This window comes from Microcaecilia unicolor, chromosome 3 (genome assembly GCF_901765095.1).
Source record: "Microcaecilia unicolor chromosome 3, aMicUni1.1, whole genome shotgun sequence".
Taxonomy (NCBI): domain Eukaryota; kingdom Metazoa; phylum Chordata; class Amphibia; order Gymnophiona; family Siphonopidae; genus Microcaecilia; species Microcaecilia unicolor.
Window position 1 is genome coordinate 302,761,835 of NC_044033.1, and position 17,145 is coordinate 302,778,979.

Genomic DNA, 17,145 nt, shown 5'->3' on the forward strand with positions numbered 1-17,145 from the left:
GCTATCTCTCACTGTTACCAATAACCTACCCTTCAATTATGGGCTGCTCATGTCTTTGTCAGTGGGCAAACTTACAAAATCAGCAAGGGATCAAATACTTATTTCCCCACTGTAAGTTTGGCAAATGTAATACTAGTCATGTACTTATTCAAACAGATGTATTACCATGTGAATCAGCAATAAAAAATGTTGAAACTAATTCTGGGTGGTGTGAGATGGGGAGGAAGGGAAGTTTGAATTTTTCTATAATGCTATAGACGAAGTTTCCTCAGTAAGCTGTATAATGTTTATTTACTACAGTTTAACAAAAATGATTGAAACATAAAACGAATCAGAGAAAATATTTCTTCACTCAATTAGTAATGAAATTCTAGAGTTCATTGCCATAGAATGTGGTAAAAGCACATTTGGATAATTTCCTAAAGGAAAAGTCCATAAGCCATTATTAAGATGGACTTGGGAAAATCCACTACATATTCTGGGATAAGCAGCATAAAATCTGTTTTGCTGTTCTGGGATCTTGCCAGGTACTTGTGACCCTAGATGCCCCTTTTTCAAGGCAGTGCTAGAAGAGGAAAGAAAATACTACTCCCTCTCCAACAAAGGTACGGGGGGGGGGGGGGGGGGGGGGGGAAGAGGGCTGCTAGACCACCAGGTTTGGGGGGGGTTGGTTTGAGCTTTTTTGGGAGGGTGCAAGGGGGAATTAGGGGGACTGGAGATCCACCGGATCTCCAGCCACCCATGAACTTGTGTCAGGGAGGGTCAAGGGGACTGGAGGTCTGCCGGACCTCCAGCCCCCCCCCCCCCCCGTGTCGCTGGCTTGGGGTGGGGGGGGTCGGGTTTCTGAGAGGGGGAATGGGGGGCCTGCTAGCAACTAAATTAATGCTGGAGAGGGCTCACCATTCCTCCCTAATGGTCTGCAAACCCTTTTGCCAACTCCGAGCTGATGTAGGCTTTCCACAGACAGCGTCAGTGTTTGTCGCGCTGCCCACTGATCATGGGGGAGGAATATGGTTAGCATGCATTTGCATACTACTTGCAGTAAGAACCCTGTTTAGCAAGTATTTGCATGCTACTTGCTGTCAGAACCCGCAAGCACGTTGTTTCACACGCTCGGAGGCTCTGATCACAGGGCAGTAGCAAACACAGGCGCTAGTATGGCGCTAATAGCCTCTAGCGCCCGCATTTGCTTCTGATCATCGGCCCAACAGAACATAAAGTTGGAGTAGCTGTTTTGATGTCCTAACTTGATTCTTTTTCTTAGCCAATTAGTGGACTGAATATCGCTGCTAACTGGCTGAGTAGCCATTCCGCGCATGACCCACCCCTAACCTAGCTGGTGAGGTGGTCAGTTAGGTCCACTGAAGATCACCACTAACTGTTTAAGTGCTCCCACACAAGTAACTGGCTGTTTAAATCACTTTGAATATCTACCCCTTAATTTCTAGAGCAGGGTCCGAATGTTCTGTCTGCACTGCAATGACATAACATTTTGACGGCCTGCTACACCAGAATATTGGCAGTTTTCTTTGCCTTTTTTCTTAGACATGCGATCGTATTAAACAGTCTGCGGCTGGTACCAAGCGGAGAGTGTTCATCATTGAGACAATGGGAGGGTATTGTGGGTATCTGGCGACCATGGCCGGCCCTCTCTACAGGAGCTGATGCTGCTATATCTTCGAGGAGTCCTTCTCATCCATGACCTGCAGGTAAGAACAGGGAAGGCACCCTGGTCAGAAGGGGTTTTTTTTTTTTTTTGTGCCCTTCTTCCCATCAGGCTCCTGTGCTCACACACTCAAACTCATTCAAAAGGGTAGCATATATATGGCGCCCTTGCAGTGGCCCTGCATAGGAGGGCAAATATGGATGTAAATCAAAAGGTTCCACTGTTCGTTTCTGGCTATGGTTAGCTGGAAAGACAGAGAAAGAGACCAAGGGAAAAGATTCAAAGAGAAGGCAGCAGAGTCTAGAAACTTAGCAAGCCGATGTTGTAGGTAATCTGGCTATTATGGCTGCTTTAGAACTGTCAAAATTCACAAAAAAGGTTTGTTTAAAGATAAGGAATACACACCCTGGGGACTTAAGGAATAATCTATAGTAAATAAAATGAAACATCAAAACTCCTCATAGGGGTACTTTTTAGAAATATCAACCTACTATAGCTGAAAGGAGCTGTAGTCCTATCATTGGTTTCCAAATATCAGGGGGGGAAAGAATTAATGTAAAAAGCTCCATACCTGGAGAAAAACAACTGATTCCAAAAAATCCCCACAAACAAACTTTTTTGTGAATTTTGGTAAGGATACTAGTTTGTTTTCCCCTTGTTTTTGATTGCTTTAAAACTGTGCTTTCTTTTATTGTGACAGATGAATGTTGAACATTTGACCGCAAAAATGAAGACAACTGTAAAGAGAGGACTGATACTGAGGTACATGGCATGTTGAGATTCATTGTGAAATAAAATACATTTCCAAAAAGAGAAAACACAGTGTTGGCAAAAGTGCCTGTGAAAAAAATCTACCAGGAGAATTTGCCTGAAAGAATCAGCTGAATGGCGCTGGTCCAGTGGCTTAGTATTAGTGCTGGTCACTGCCATATAGAGGGACTCTGGTTCAATTCCCAACTTAGCTCTTCTGCTCACTGAGGCTGGAGCAGTGGTGGAGATAGCACTCAGAGCCTCCGGGGAGGATGGGGGAGGGGGGATTCAATTATTATGCAATGGTAACATCTAGTGGCTATATTTAAGGCCCAGGATTGCAGGGTTCTGGAAGGAAACCTGGTGCATAGCCCTTGGCTGAGGGCTCTTACTGCATTGATTATAATAAAGTAAGTTGGAAGATAAATAAAACAGAAGGTGTGGGGGGGGGAGAGAAAAAGAAGTAGTGGTGAATGAAGACTCCTAGCACCAGATTTGAGCCCTGGTTCTGACTGAGCTAGAAACTCAGAGGAACAGGAAGAAGCTGCAAGGTCCAAAGAAATAGAAGCCCTGCAGCAATATTTGGGGGGTGGGGGTTGTTTGCAAGTGTTTAGCAGACTTTTTCCCTTCCAGAAGCTCAGCAGACCAAATTCTCACGCAGAACATGTACTATTGCAAAAAACTGTGCAAGGAGACTGATCTGCAAGCTTTTGCACACTTTTCTGCCTTGATTTTTACCCAAATATAAATGGATTAATATTTGTATAGCACTTCTGTGGTCAGTACTTGCTGCTTGCTCCATTAAGTGCTGTTTTAGAATTTTCTGGCTGCAACCCGCACAAATTCTGATTTCTGAAATCACTGAAGGGTCAGAGTTTATATCTTTAAAAAGGGCAGAATTCTAGGCAGGGCAGAGGTAGCATCAAAAGTTATGGGGAGAGTGGTAAAATCAACTGCTCTCTTTATAATTTGTGTCTAAGCAGGGCTGCCCAGAGACTGAGCTGGGCCTGGGCAAGGCTGCCGCCGGGTCCCTCCCCCCAGGATCACCGCCACCAGCCCCCCCCCCCCCCCCCGATCGCTACTGCTGTGTCCACCCCCCCCCCCCCAATCGCTCCTGCTACCACCCCACCCTCCTCGATCTCTGCTACCCACCTGCCTGCCGCAACTGTTAAGTACCTTGGCTGGCGGGGGATCCCAAGGCCCCACCAGCAGAAGAGATTGTCCTCCAACGCTGCTCTTCTTCGGTCTGCGCGCGTGGCCTTCCCATGCAGCTGCTTTTCCCCTCAGGCTGTCTGCCCTCTCTCTCCCTTCCATCCACCATCTGCCCTCTCTCTCCCCCTCTGCCTCTTCCAACTGCTATCTGCCCTCTCACTCTCTTCCATCCACCATCTGCCCCTGTCTGCCCTCTCTCTCTCTCTCTCTCTCCCCCTTCCAACCACTGTCTGCTCTCTCTCTCTCTTCCATCCAGAGTTTACCCTCTCTCTGCACCTTCCACCCACCAATGCCCTACCTCTCCCATCCATCCGGGGTCTGCCCTCCCTCTATCTCCCTTCCATCCAGGATCTGTCCCCTCTCTCTCTCTCTCTCTCTGCCCCCTAGTGGTTAGTGCAGTGGACTTTGATCCTGGGGAACTGAGTTTGATTCCCACTGCAGCTCCTTGTGACTCTAGGCAAGTCACTTAAAACCCTCCATTGCCCCTGGTACAAAGTAAGTACCTGAATATTTGTAAACTACTTTGAATGTAGTTGCAAAAAAACCTCAGAAAGGCAGTATATCAAGTCCCATTTCCCTTTCCAGCCCCATTATACCACCAGTCCCCAGTTTCAGCCCCAGCCTTTTTCTCCCACTACCAGTCCTGAGATCAGCCCCAGCCACTTTCTCACTGTCCCCTTTTCAGCCCCCAGTTCTAGTCCCCTTCATCCACCTGTCTTGCATTACGACCGCCCTTTTCAACCCCAGCCCCATTCTGTCATCTGCCCCCCTTTTCAGCCCCAGACTGTCAGGTCTCTCGGGAAATGTGAGCCCTTGAGGCCGCTGTCACGGAGGTGGAAGCAGCAGGCAAAACCACCCAACAGGAGACAGGCAACCCTAAGACGGGCTGAAGTAGACAGGACTGGAGTGGCTGGGCTGGAGCTGAAGAGGAAAGCAACAAGGAATCCAGGAACAACGTCCTACAGCAGGGTTCAGGCTTGAGAAGCAGGATACAGGATACTCATACAGGCTTCTCCCACAGGATTTGGGAAACTGGCACAGGCTTGACTGGATCCAGGTTCACCCAAACACTAGGCAGGCAGGGTGTCCATGGAAGCTTAGCTTGGCAGGAAAGAGGACACAGGAGCTACATACAAGCTAAGCTCAAGGGAATGGGAATGACAGATACGCTTGCCAGAGGAAGGGTTAGACTGGAGCTACAGTAGCTAACAGATAGAAAGGAGAGAAATGGCTGCAGCATCAGCTGCTAACCAACCTCAGACAGGGAGCAGAGCCACTGAACAGGGAGAACAGAAAGACTAGAAGCCAACCGAGAATAATATACACAGAAAGGCAGAAAGCCTACAGGTAAGAGAGATACACCCAGAAAGGCTGGAAGCCCACATAAGGGCTGGAAACCCCCAGACTGCAGTAATACACCCAGAAGGCCTAGAAGCCCACAGATAAGAGTGATATACACAGAAAGGCTGAAAGCCTACAGGTCAGAAAGATACACCCAGAAAGGCTAGAAGCCCACAGAAGGGCTGGAAACCCCCCCAGGCAGCAGTAATACACCCAGAAGGCCTAGAAGCCCACAGATAAAAGTGAAATACACAGATAGACTGGAGGCCCTCAGAGCAATGGGCACAGAAGGGCTGAAGCCCACAGAACAATAGACACAGAAGAGCTGAAAGCCCACAGAGCAAATACCTGAGCAGGAAAGCAAGAAGCCCACAGGTAAGTAGTAGACTAGGGCAGAAAGCCTACGAGCAATAATACCCTGAGCCAGAAGGCAAGGCCCACAGGTGATAGTAACTAACAAAGCAGAAGGGCTGGAAGCCCACAAGAAAAGACAAGGAAAGCTAACTGCGCAAACAGCACACTAACCTCGGGACCTAAGGCACTGCGGAGGCATTGGCAATGCAAAGGCCCTGACAGATGAAGTCACCCCTTCAGGCCACAGGCAGGGAGCATACAGAAGCCAGAGAAACCTAACCCACACAGGTGTAGTCTGGTGAGGTAATTAGTGTCAGGCTGGAAGCAGCCAGCCCACCCAGCCTGAGACAGAGCTACCTCAGGAACAGCCCACTGAAGTACAGAGAGGCCCAATACACACAAGTGTAGAGTAGTGAAGCCATTAAAGCAGCCAGCCCACAGAGATAGAGCTAACTCAGAAGTAGACAGAAACCAGCATAGACACTGATTCCCAGAAATAGGGTAAGTCTGAGGGTGGTCACGACCACAGACGTGACACAGACCCATTCTCCCTCCTGCCTCTTCTCAGACCCCAGTTCCAGCTTCAGCCCCCTTCTCCCATCTGAGCCCCCCCTCACCATCTGCCTACCCTCAGCTCCTTCAACAGTCCCCTTCTGTCTGCAACCCAGTCCCCTGCATTTTTAAAAATCTCTAAATCTGCAGCGCAGCGCCTCACGTCTGGGTGAAAGAAGCAGATTGCCTCGGGCCTTCCCTCACTGTGTCCCGCCCTCCTCTGATTTAACTTCCTACTTCTATGAGGGCAGGACACAGTGAGGGAAGGCCCAAGGCAATCTGCTTCTTTCACCCAGATGCGAGGTGCTACACGCTGGCACTGCCGATTCAGAGGGTTTTTTTTAAATGCAGGGGCAGACATCCCCCACCGCCCTGCCGTTGGTACGCCACTGGGAGCAAGAGAGGGAGAGAGACACTGGCGCTGGGCCTGGTGAATTTTGCCCCCCCCCCCCCCTCGGCGGCCCTGTTTCTAAGTGGTGGCAGCCAAAATAATGAGTACAGCTTTAAACAGATATGCTCTCCATTTAGTTACACATGTATATTTGCAGCAACAGTTTTCTGCCTTCTGCCGCTGAATATAAAAATGATTATAAATGGACCTCGCTGGCAGCGTCACTTAAAATGCTCTGCCTTGTTAGCGGCAAAATGTGAAATCGCTGCATGTTGGAAGAAAGCATCTGGACCTTTCATTGTTGACTGGTTACAATGGTTGTGACTTTTATTAGTTGTGGAACAGCTCACGGATCAAAGGAAAAGCTTGTACACTACCACCAAGGGAGACTGGGCTAAAATCCAAGAATTCTTCAGTTTAGGAGGGGTTCTTTAAGTGCTGGGGGGAGGGGGGACTTTGTGGGTTTATGGTGTAGGTGAGGTGGATAGACGCTGAAGGAACAATGGTGCTTGTCTACATATTTCTGGGTGTTAGGCAGGTATTGGGGAAATGGGGGGGGGGGGGTGAGGTTGGAGAGGGGGGTGGGGTTTGTTGAATGGGGAAGAGAAGGAATTTTTCTTGTATAAGTTTACTAAAGCTTCTATGTTTTCAGTTATGTGATCTTTTTGTTCGCTTTGGTATTATTGTTTTGTCTTGTTGAAGAGTGTTGCTTGTCTTTTGATAAAAATAAAAACATTTAAAGGTTTTTTTTAATGATTGTAAATGGATAGCTTATCTGTTTCAAGTTATATTTCCAGCCTTCTGCTGAGTTTTGGCCCAGGAAGGTTACAAGATGCCTTATACTGCGATCCCCAGGTATGAACTCTTTGATCTTGTGTTGTAGGAATGAAAAATGTAACGAAAACTACAGCACAGATTTCATCTTTAATTTATACTCAGAGGAAGGACGTGGCACCTTTGATTGTAGGAAGAATGTTCTTGGACACATGCAACAGGTAACAGGTTTCGATTTAATGCATTTTTTTCTAGAAAATTTAGTTCTTATGCAGGGTTGTCAGCACTGAAAACCAAATCTTTCATTTGTTTACAAAGCAGGTACAGTACAGGCACTGGCAGTTTGTGGTTCTCTCAGTCCTGCTACAGAGAGATGATCTGGGAGGGGGAATGGTTTGATTTCTGTCTCTCAGCTGCCAATTTACCGCTTCTAGGAGAGAGATCTTTTGGTCCACTCCTGGTTTGGGACTTACATCCCAAATCAATGAGGTACTGATTGCAATCAGTGCTAGAGGCCCCACAATGCTTGATGGGAATCTTAGAAATCCAGAACTGGCCCAAAATCTCTCTCCTGGATCTGGGTAATTGGCAGCTGTAGTTTGTTTATTCAACTTTGATGTTCTGCCCATTAGAAGACTTTCTGAGTGGTTAACAATAATATAAAAACAGCAAGGTGGAAAGGAAATACAATGAGCAATAGAACTGAAGAAAAAAACCCCAGCAGCCACTCTCCTCAGCTATCTGGGGACAGCAGTGGTGGGAGCAGGAAATAAGATATCTCAGAATTAGCTAAATGCATCCTCAAATAGGAATGTTTTTAATTTCTTTTTGAATTGTCTTTATTCTATTTGTATGTTTTATTCTGCCAATAAGCACTCCTCTTCCTGTGAAGAGCTTGGCTAAAGAAGTCCAGTAGTGATGGAAGGGTGGGCCAATCTACCCCTGGTGACCAGATATCAGCTGGCTACCCAGAGATTTAAAAAAAAAAAAAAAAAAAAAGGCTTTAAAGGCCTCTGGATTATTGACTAAAAACAATTCCACACAGGTGTGTCTTATTTACGAAATTAGCTGAGTAGCTAATTAATTCTAACTGTGCTCCAAAGAATTTCTTTAGAGTTGCAAAGACTTCAACAACACAGGATAGCATTCTGTCATGTGGACATATAGTGGCCTGATATTGAAAGAGGCCATGAATTGCATAAATTTTGAACCAGCACTTAACATTCTATATATATTCAGTGGCACCAGGCCTTATCCCTCATTTTCTATATAGTGAGACTTAGTTGCGTTTGCAAATCAAGTTGTATTCTGATTAGTGTACGCAACTTAGTTTAACAAGCCAATCAGCACCAATAATTGCCACTTAGCAATCAATTATTGACGCTAATTGGCATTAATTAGAATGTATGCGCACAAATTTATAAGTGTATTCTGTAAATTGATGCGAATAAATTCTAAGATGCAGATTGGAAAATGGGGTGTGGCCATGGGCATGGAATGGGGCAGATCATGGGCATTTCTAGAACTATGCACACTATTATAGACTACACCTGTTCTGTGCCTAACTTAGGCGTAGGCATTTACACCAAGTTTTACTTGGTATAAATGCCTGCGACTAAATTTAGTCATATAGACAGGCGCTAGGAGTATTCTATAAATCGTGCTTACTTTAGGCATAGTTTATAGAATACTCCTAGGCTTATCTTTAAGGTGCCATATATAGAATCTAGCCTTATATATATATATATTTAAGCATTGACCACATTGATGTGCATGTTAGACTGCTTTTTCGCTGGTTGAATTTGCATTTTTACATATACTTAGGGCCCACCCTCAGCCTCCCTCATACTCTCTCCGGCACTGGTCTATGCCTTTGTTTATGAGGATAGCCCATGATGATACCTTCTCTGAATAAAATTATTTGTATAACTAAGCAAAACCGGTTCTGGGCAGTCTTCTACGGTCTACGCCATGATTGCGACTGAATAGATATGGATGGGCTGGAGTGTAAATTTTAAGGGGTTTTGACGTTAGCTTCAGAACTTAATCCAAGAACAGTGCTGGGCAGACTTGTACAGTCTGTGCCCTGAGAATGGAAAGGACAAATCAAACTCGGGTATAAAGTATCACATACCATTTAAAATGAGTTTGCCTTGTTGGGCAGACTGGATGGACCGAACAGGTCTCTGCTGTCATTTACTATGTTACTATGTAACTAGAGCACTTTTTGTTTTAATTAGTTACGCAGTGAGCATCTGCACCAACTGCATAAGTCTTGTTAAATATCAGGGCCAAATTTCCTCCAATAACAAGAAATTTCTGGGAAAGGTAAAGAATAGGTGGGAAAATATGGGATACAAATGCAAGAAATAAATAAATAATGTAGAGAAAAACGTTGATTTTTTTTTCCTGGCTATTGTATAAATAAACTTTTTGTGTGTGGTGATTGGTACAGTTTAGACAGATAGCTACAAGCCCTTTTTTTTTTTAATTATTATTGTGGTTAGTCTACCCTGGTGAAATCGTTATTCATTTTAATGTACTTTGTACATCTACTGAAGAAGAAATAAACAAAAAATGTTTTCTGTGTCACAGGGTGGTACACCAACGCCGTTTGACAGAAACTTTGGCACAAAAATGGGAGCCAAGGCAATAAGCTGGATAACTGGGAAGATTAAAGAATGCACCAGACACGGTGGGTCTAATTTATAACAGGTTGCCTAGGCTGAGAGAGGAAGAAGACCCCTAAGTCTAGTATATTTGGCTTAATAAAATCGTAGGAGTAACTAGCAGACATCACACCTAGATTGAATTAATTGACATAGGCATCAACATTACAGAATGACTGGGAATGTCAAACACACTACAAATTATTCCTCCCTGGACACAAAGGAGGAGCTTGCATAGTACCCACTGGACATTTACACCTGCTTAGAAGCAGATGTAAGTGCTAGTACGTAAAGAACACACCTAATTCGCAATGCTACCCGTGTTCTGCCCAAACACTTCTCCAAAGCATGCCTATATGCGTGTCTCTTAAAAGTATGCGTGTAACCCATGGGGTAATTTTATAAAAGTCCTTTCCCCCCCCAAAATGTATAAAATTATCCACCCCATATGCTTTTCCGCAGCACTGACTGACCTGTGCTCTCTTACAGGACGCATTTTTGCCAACACTCCAGATTCAGCCTGTCTGTTGGGAATGCGCAAGCGGAGTTTGGTTTTCCAGCCTCTGACTGAACTGAAGGAGCAGACTGACTTTGAGTAAGCTATGGAATTTCAACTGCAGTTCTCTAACCTGATGTGAAATATGGATAAAAAATATTGTAATGTCTTATCTAATTCCAATATTAAAGCTCTTTTTCACTGTGTCTGAGAGGCAGTCAGTGTATAGTTGTAATACACTGCAGTAGAAAAAAAAATTGTAAGGTCTTATTTTTATTGTTGTGCACCCTGGGGTCATCACTTTTCTGCTAGGCATGACGTCACCCATTGCAGTGACCCAGTCCTCCAGAGGTGCTTTAACTTAGGATAAGAGTGAGCATAGCTATCTGATAAATCTTCTCACAAGAACATACAGAGTACAAGCATAATCCCAGGGCCACTAAGTCAGTTTTTGTCCTCATGGCCTTTTTGATGACAGAGTCACTATAACTGACTGGTGTGGTAACTGGTGCTTCTCAAATCCAGGAATCTTCTCAACTCTATACAGGGAATCAGGCTTCTTGTTAACCAGTTGCATAGAGAAAATGGTCTCCCACATTCTCGTCTGTGTCTTCTGAAGGATGCAATAGCAAACAGTCACAAACCACAACTCATTCAAAATAGAAAAGGGTACCCCAGTTCATATTTTTCCTGCAGATACACCACATTAATATAGTATTAAACGCTCTCAGAAATATACCAGCTGATTATTTAAAACCATTTAACCAACTTCCGGTGGGGCTCGCGACCAAGATGGCCGCACTGTAGCCAAGCTCCGTAGGGCTCCCCCACCCAACCTACCCCCGCCGGTGCCTCAATGCCCAGACCCTGAATAAACACCTCCCAGAGACCACCGGAGTGCGCCCAAGTGGTAGGAAATGAAATCAGGGTGCAGAAGTAGGGAACGCGATCCCTAGAAGAGCAGGGGACTTCCAGCGGGAACACATGGCATCGCCGACCATGGAGGCAGCCCAAGCCAGGATCGGCACAGGAGGCAGGGCAGGGTGGAAAACAGAGCAGCGGGTCAATTGCACTGAGTGGAAGGACCCCGAAGCACCTGAAAGAGAACCAGCAAGCAGGAGATGGCCCGAGATCTGCAGCGCACTTGAGAATATGAGCCCAACTGGGGGAAACACGTGGCAAACTCCCAGGTAATGGCCGGCGCCTGCAGGAGGCAAGGCAGCAACAGGCAATAACGGCAGAGCAACCCAGAGTCACTTGAACTGGAGCCCTGGAGGGGAGAGCGGGAGGGTTACAGCCCAGCACCAGGACACATTAGAAGAAAAGCACATGGAGGTCGGCTGGTGAGTGGCAGGAGAACTACAGAGGGGAAACCTTTGGGTGGACTGTGCCATAGAGAGACCCAGGACTCAGACGCTCGTCCTGATCTACCCCGCTATGGGCCCCAGGGCTTGCCTACCTAAGACATTATGCTGAATTCTGAAACCAACTTGCTCAAAAACAACTACTACTATCAAAGCCATGTACACAGCCAGGGCAAGCCCCTCAGGCAGAGACCTTAACAGCCCGGCCAGGTCCCCGACAACAGCCCCGAGCCGACGGATCAAGGAGCAGGAAGCACTGGGGGTAAAACGCAGTAGGTAATGAGGGACCTGATCCTCAAAGAAATCCAGGGAGCCAAACTGGAGATCGTGGATCTAGTAGTGGCGCGGTAGACTGATTCAAGGCCCTTACTACAAGACTAGACACGCTTGAATCGAGGATCCACACCCTGGAGGAAGGCTGGGAAGAAAAGTGCTCTTATAGCTCCCTGCAGAAACAAGTGGATCACCTACTGGATAAGATGGAGGACCAAGAAAACAGGAACAGGCGCTCCAACATTCGGATCCTAGGGGTCCCGGAGAGGAGAGAAGGTGGGGGGAACCCTGTGATTCGTGTTCAAAACTTCCTGCATATCTGCTTCCCTGAGCCACCTGCAACACTGAAGTACGAAATAGAACCGGCTCACAGGGAGCGGAGACCGAGACTGGAAGCTGGCCTGCTGGCATGCACCTTCATAGTGAAGCTCCTACACTTTCAAGAGACGGAGATGGTGCTCCAGAGAGCACGACAACTCTGTTCCTATGACCAAGTGGAGATCAGAGTGTGCCCTGATTTAAGTCTGGAATTGGTGCAGAAGAGAAAGGAGTGCCACCCCTACAAGGTAGAGATCCAGAATCGGGGCCTTCGAGTGGGCTTGTGGTACCCAGCCAAGCTGGTGGTGACTGATAATGGCAGGCGCAAATTCCTGACCACCCCAAAGGAGGCATGAGACTTTATTGCTGACCCGGACAAGAAGCCATCAGAACCTTCCACAGCTTGTCACTACAGATCTGGAAGAAGAGCCCTGCATACACGGCTGCCTGAACATGGAGACCACCGCCTACCCCCGAGACTCCGGGAGATCCCAACAGAGAATGGACAACAGCAACAGCCTGCTCCCCCCGCACAAAGTACAGACAGAGGGTCGGAAGACTTGGCTACAGAAGGATTCACTGGCCCCCGGGACAGAGGTCAGACCAAGAACCCAGGAACAAACACCAAGGACTACACACCCTGGGGAGACGATGTAGCACCTCTAATAAGCTGCAAACTCAAACATTAATGCCTGGACAATAGTTCTGCTTGGCTGAGGCCCCTATGTCCCTCTTTTCTTTTCTTTTTTGCTTTGCTCCCTGAGCGATAAGGACTATCCATAACCTCAAGGGGAGATGGAACTGACTGATGCTTCCCAGGACTCCGGGGTCGGGGTAAATGGGCGGGGCGGAAGGGTAGCACAGGGTGGAAGTCTTGTTCCCTTTTAAGGTGGAACAATGCAACATAGGGGAGGGAGGAGGAGGAGAGAAGGGAAGAGGGGACAACACCTGTCTTATTCTTAAGGTTTGAGGTAATTAGGAAAAGTATTGGTGTACTGGAGAGGAGACCAGGAGATGGCAGAGGCCAGAGGACTATGGGTCTGGCAAAGCAGACCAATGGAGACGGTCCAATGACAAGGTAAGGGATAGAGGGGGAGGTACACACAGGCAGAGGGGGTAAAAGCTGGGATACCCCCTCTACACTTTGCTCAGGGAATGTGGAAATGGAAATGGCAAGATGTAATAATATTGACCATGGTTAGAATAGTCTCCTGGAATGTGGAGGGCATATGCTCCCAAATGAAATGTGAGAAAATCATGCAAGCTGTAAATAGACACGGCAGACGTGGCCTTCCTGCAGGAACCCCATCTCTCCACAATCGAATATGCAAAGCTGAACACTTAGTGGGTAAGTAACTGCATCTCTGCACAGGATTGGGGGAAGAGTGGGGGATTGCGGTACTGGTGCGCAAGGGCCTGGCAACCCAAATCCAGAGAGTAGAAGAAGACACTGAAGGCCGCTATATCCTCTGCAAACTCCTAGTGGTCGGCAGTGGATATCCTCTGTAATGTTAATGCCCCTGCGGAATACACTACTAAGCATCGGGGATACATCTATTATAGTGGCGGGAGATTTTAATGGCGTTTGGGACCTCTTCATAGATAGGTCTCACCCTAGGACGAACTCCACCCGCCCAACCCAAGGGCTTCCTCAGCTAGGCCAGACCTTGGACATCTTAGATACGTGGAAGATTTACACCCCCAAGAGAAAGACTATACCCTCGTGTCTAGAGCCCACAGCACGCAATCCTAAATCGACTACATTCTCATGTCTTCCTCGCTGTTCTCCTCCATCCAGAAGGCAGAGATTGGCCCGAACAAAATCTCTGACCAAGCCTTGATATGGGTAGATTGGAGAGCGACACCTGACCAGGGTGAGCCGCGCTCTTGGCGGTTCCCCTTAGATTTATATGGAGATGCTAAGTTCCCTGAACACCTTTCCCAATGCTGACACACTTATAAAACAATTCCCGCCCATGTTGATAATCCTATGTTATTCTGGGAAACAACGAAGGTGGTACTCAGAGGAGGAGATATTATCAGTTACTCCAGCTACAAAAAGAAGGCCAGAAACCGAACCATAGTCCGGTTAGGGAGGCCCAGCAACAGTACGGCAGGTCAACCACAGACACCAATAGGCAAACACTACAGACCAATCTAAACGAACTGCTCAGATGCTACCAAGAGAGCTAAATCTGGCCCAAATCATATTCCTCCCCAAACCGGGCATAGATCCCCTCCTCCCAAATCAAGGGTGATTCTATTCTAGAACCTTTGACAGCTATGTACCGAGCCTGCCTGGACCCTCAGATGCTACCAAGAGATCTAAACCTGGCCCAAATCGTAGTCCTCCCCAAACTGGGCAGAGATCCCCCCTCCCAGAGTCCTTCAGACCGATCTCATTGCTAAGTAAATTGTTGGCAAAAGTAATGGCAAACAGATTGGTTCAGGTGCTCCCCTCTTTGGTGCATGAAACCCAGGTGGGGTTTGTACGGGACAGATCAGTAGCAAAAAAGCTTTGGAAGTTCTTGACCTCCATGGAACTTAGAGAATGCACTAAAAACCCCTTCGCTGTTAATCAGCTTTGATGCCAAAAAGGCATTCAACAGAGTAAGGCTCATTCGTCAGAGCAATACAAACACTTTCTCCGAGGACAAGCAGGCTGCTGTTCTCACGACTGGGTGACGTCCGCGGCAGCCCCCACCAACCGGAAGAAGCTTCGCGGGTGGTCCGCACGCAGGGCACGGCCACCGCGCATGCGTGGCCGTCTTCCCGCCCGTGCGCAACCGTTCCCGCCAGTCTTTTCTTTTCCGCGCTGGAGAGAGTCGTGCGTCGCCGCTCTCTCTTAGTCAGCCCCGGAAAACCGTCGCATTGTCCGCGAATTCGCTAATTTTCTGTTTTTTGATGCCGCGCGCTTCAAACCTTTTTTTTTCCTTTCCGAAAAAAAAAAAAAAAAGAAGCGAACACGCTGAATTTTTTTCCCTCGTTTTCTAGCGGGGGCGTCGCGTTGCGGCCTTGTGGCCGCGCGGTCGATTTATTTTTCGAGGTGTGATTTACCGCCACCATCGACGACTTTAACTTCGCCGACGCGATTTTTCCGTCGATGTCCTCGAAGGTCCCGAGTGGATTTAAGAAGTGTGGTTGGTGCGGCCGGCCTATCTCACAGACCGACACCCACGCTTGGTGCCTCCAGTGCCTCGGGCCGGAGCACAATATCAAGTCGTGTTCTTTGTGTCTTGGTCTCCGGAAACGGACTCAGGTTGCGAGGCAAGTTCTTCGGGACCGTCTTTTTGGAACTTGCGCCGGCCCCTCGACGTCGACCTCGACGGCATCGGTATCGACGGGCGATTCTTCGGTACTGGTATCTATGTCCGCGAAATCGGCACCAATGGCATCGACCCCAGGAGTACAGGTCCCGTCGGCCCGCCGGTCCTCCGGTGACGGTAGGGGTGAGAGGCCGCGTGGGCAATCGGCCCCGGTCACTCCCTCTACTCATGGCCCTCGGGACCGAACCCTGTCCGACCCGGCCCCTCGAGATCGAGGGGGATCGACCTCCTCCTCCTCCGTTCCACCTGGCGCCGATGACGAGCACCGCAAAAAAAAGAAGAAGCACCGTCATCGGTCCCCATCGGTGCGCCTGGCCCTTGGTGCCGGAGAGGAGTCGACGCTGAAGCGTCCACGTCGAGAAGAAAGGTCCCCCTCGGTAGTGGAGGTACCGACGCGTCAGGGTCCCAGCACTTCGGTGCAGCTTCCGGCACCGATGCCTCTACCGGCCCCCCCCGTCTTTCCCGACAGCGGGCCCGGACGAGTGCCTCCGAGCCATCCTTCCGGGGATCCTGGAAGGGCTGATGCGCCAGGCTGTGCCGGCGCCGGGGGTGCTTGCGCCCTCGGCGCCATTGACCATGGCGCTGGCGAGCTCCAGCCCAGTGCCGAGGCCTTCGACACCGCCGCCACGCAGGTGGAGTCCCCGTCGACGTCGATGGAGGGAGCTTCGTCCCCGCCGGCGCGGGAGTCCACCGCTCGACGACACCGAGGCCTTGATGCCTCGACATCGAGCCGGGCCCGGTTGAGGACTCAGCTACATGAGCTTATGTCCGATACCAAGGAAGAGGCCTCGTGGGGGGAAGAGGAGGACCCCAGATATTTCTCCTCAGAGGAGTCTGTGGGCCTTCCCTCTGACCCCACGCCTTCACCGGAGAGGAAGCTCTCGCCTCCTGAGAGCCTCTCCTTTGCCTCCTTGTCAGGGACATGTCTATTTGCATTCCCTTCCCCGTGGTCTCTGTGGATGAGCCGAGGGCTGAGATGCTCGAGGTCCTCGACTATCCATCACCACCTAGAGAGTCCTCCACGGTGCCGCTGCATAATGTCCTTAAGGAGACACTGCTTCGGAACTGGATGCGACCGTTATCTAGTCCCACCATCCCCAAGAAAGCAGAGTCCCAGTACAGAATTCACTCGGACCCAGAGTTAATGCGGCCCCAATTGCCTCATGACTCGGCGGTCGTGGATTCTGCTCTCAAGAGGGCATTGAGTTCGAGGGATACCGCCTCGGCGCCCCCGGGGCGGGAGTCTCGCACTCTGGACTCGTTTGGGAGGAAGGCCTACCAATCTTCCATGCTCGTGACCCGCATCCAATCTTACCAGCTCTACACGAGCATCCACATGCGGAACAATGTGAAGCAACTGGCGGACCTGGTTGACAAGCTCCCGCCGGAGCAGTCCAGGCCTTATCAGGAGGTGGTCAGGCAGCTGAAGGCGTGCAGAAAGTTCCTGTCCAGGGGTATCTATGACACCTGTGACGTGGCATCTCGTGCTGCGGCCCAAGGTATAGTGATGCGCAGGCTCTCATGGCTGCGTGCCTCTGACCTGGACAACCGCACCCAGCAGAGACTGGCCGACGTTCCTTGCCGGGGGGATAATATTTTTGGTGAGAAGGTCGAGCAGCTGGTGGACCAACTGCATCAGTGGGAAACCGCCCTCGACAA

General features: G+C 48.8%; 1 protein-coding gene across 1 annotated transcript in view; it reads left to right on the top strand.

Annotated features, from left to right (window-relative positions):
• The window catches only part of LOC115466761 (ATP-dependent 6-phosphofructokinase, muscle type-like), a 243,842-nt gene that overhangs the window by 211,679 nt on the left and 15,018 nt on the right, over positions 1 to 17,145 (top strand). Inside the window, 6 exon segments of the mRNA XM_030198256.1 lie at positions 1,546 to 1,690; positions 1,693 to 1,709; positions 2,367 to 2,428; positions 7,150 to 7,261; positions 9,636 to 9,735; positions 10,199 to 10,304. Of these exon segments, the coding sequence (XP_030054116.1) occupies positions 1,546 to 1,690; positions 1,693 to 1,709; positions 2,367 to 2,428; positions 7,150 to 7,261; positions 9,636 to 9,735; positions 10,199 to 10,304 (542 nt within the window).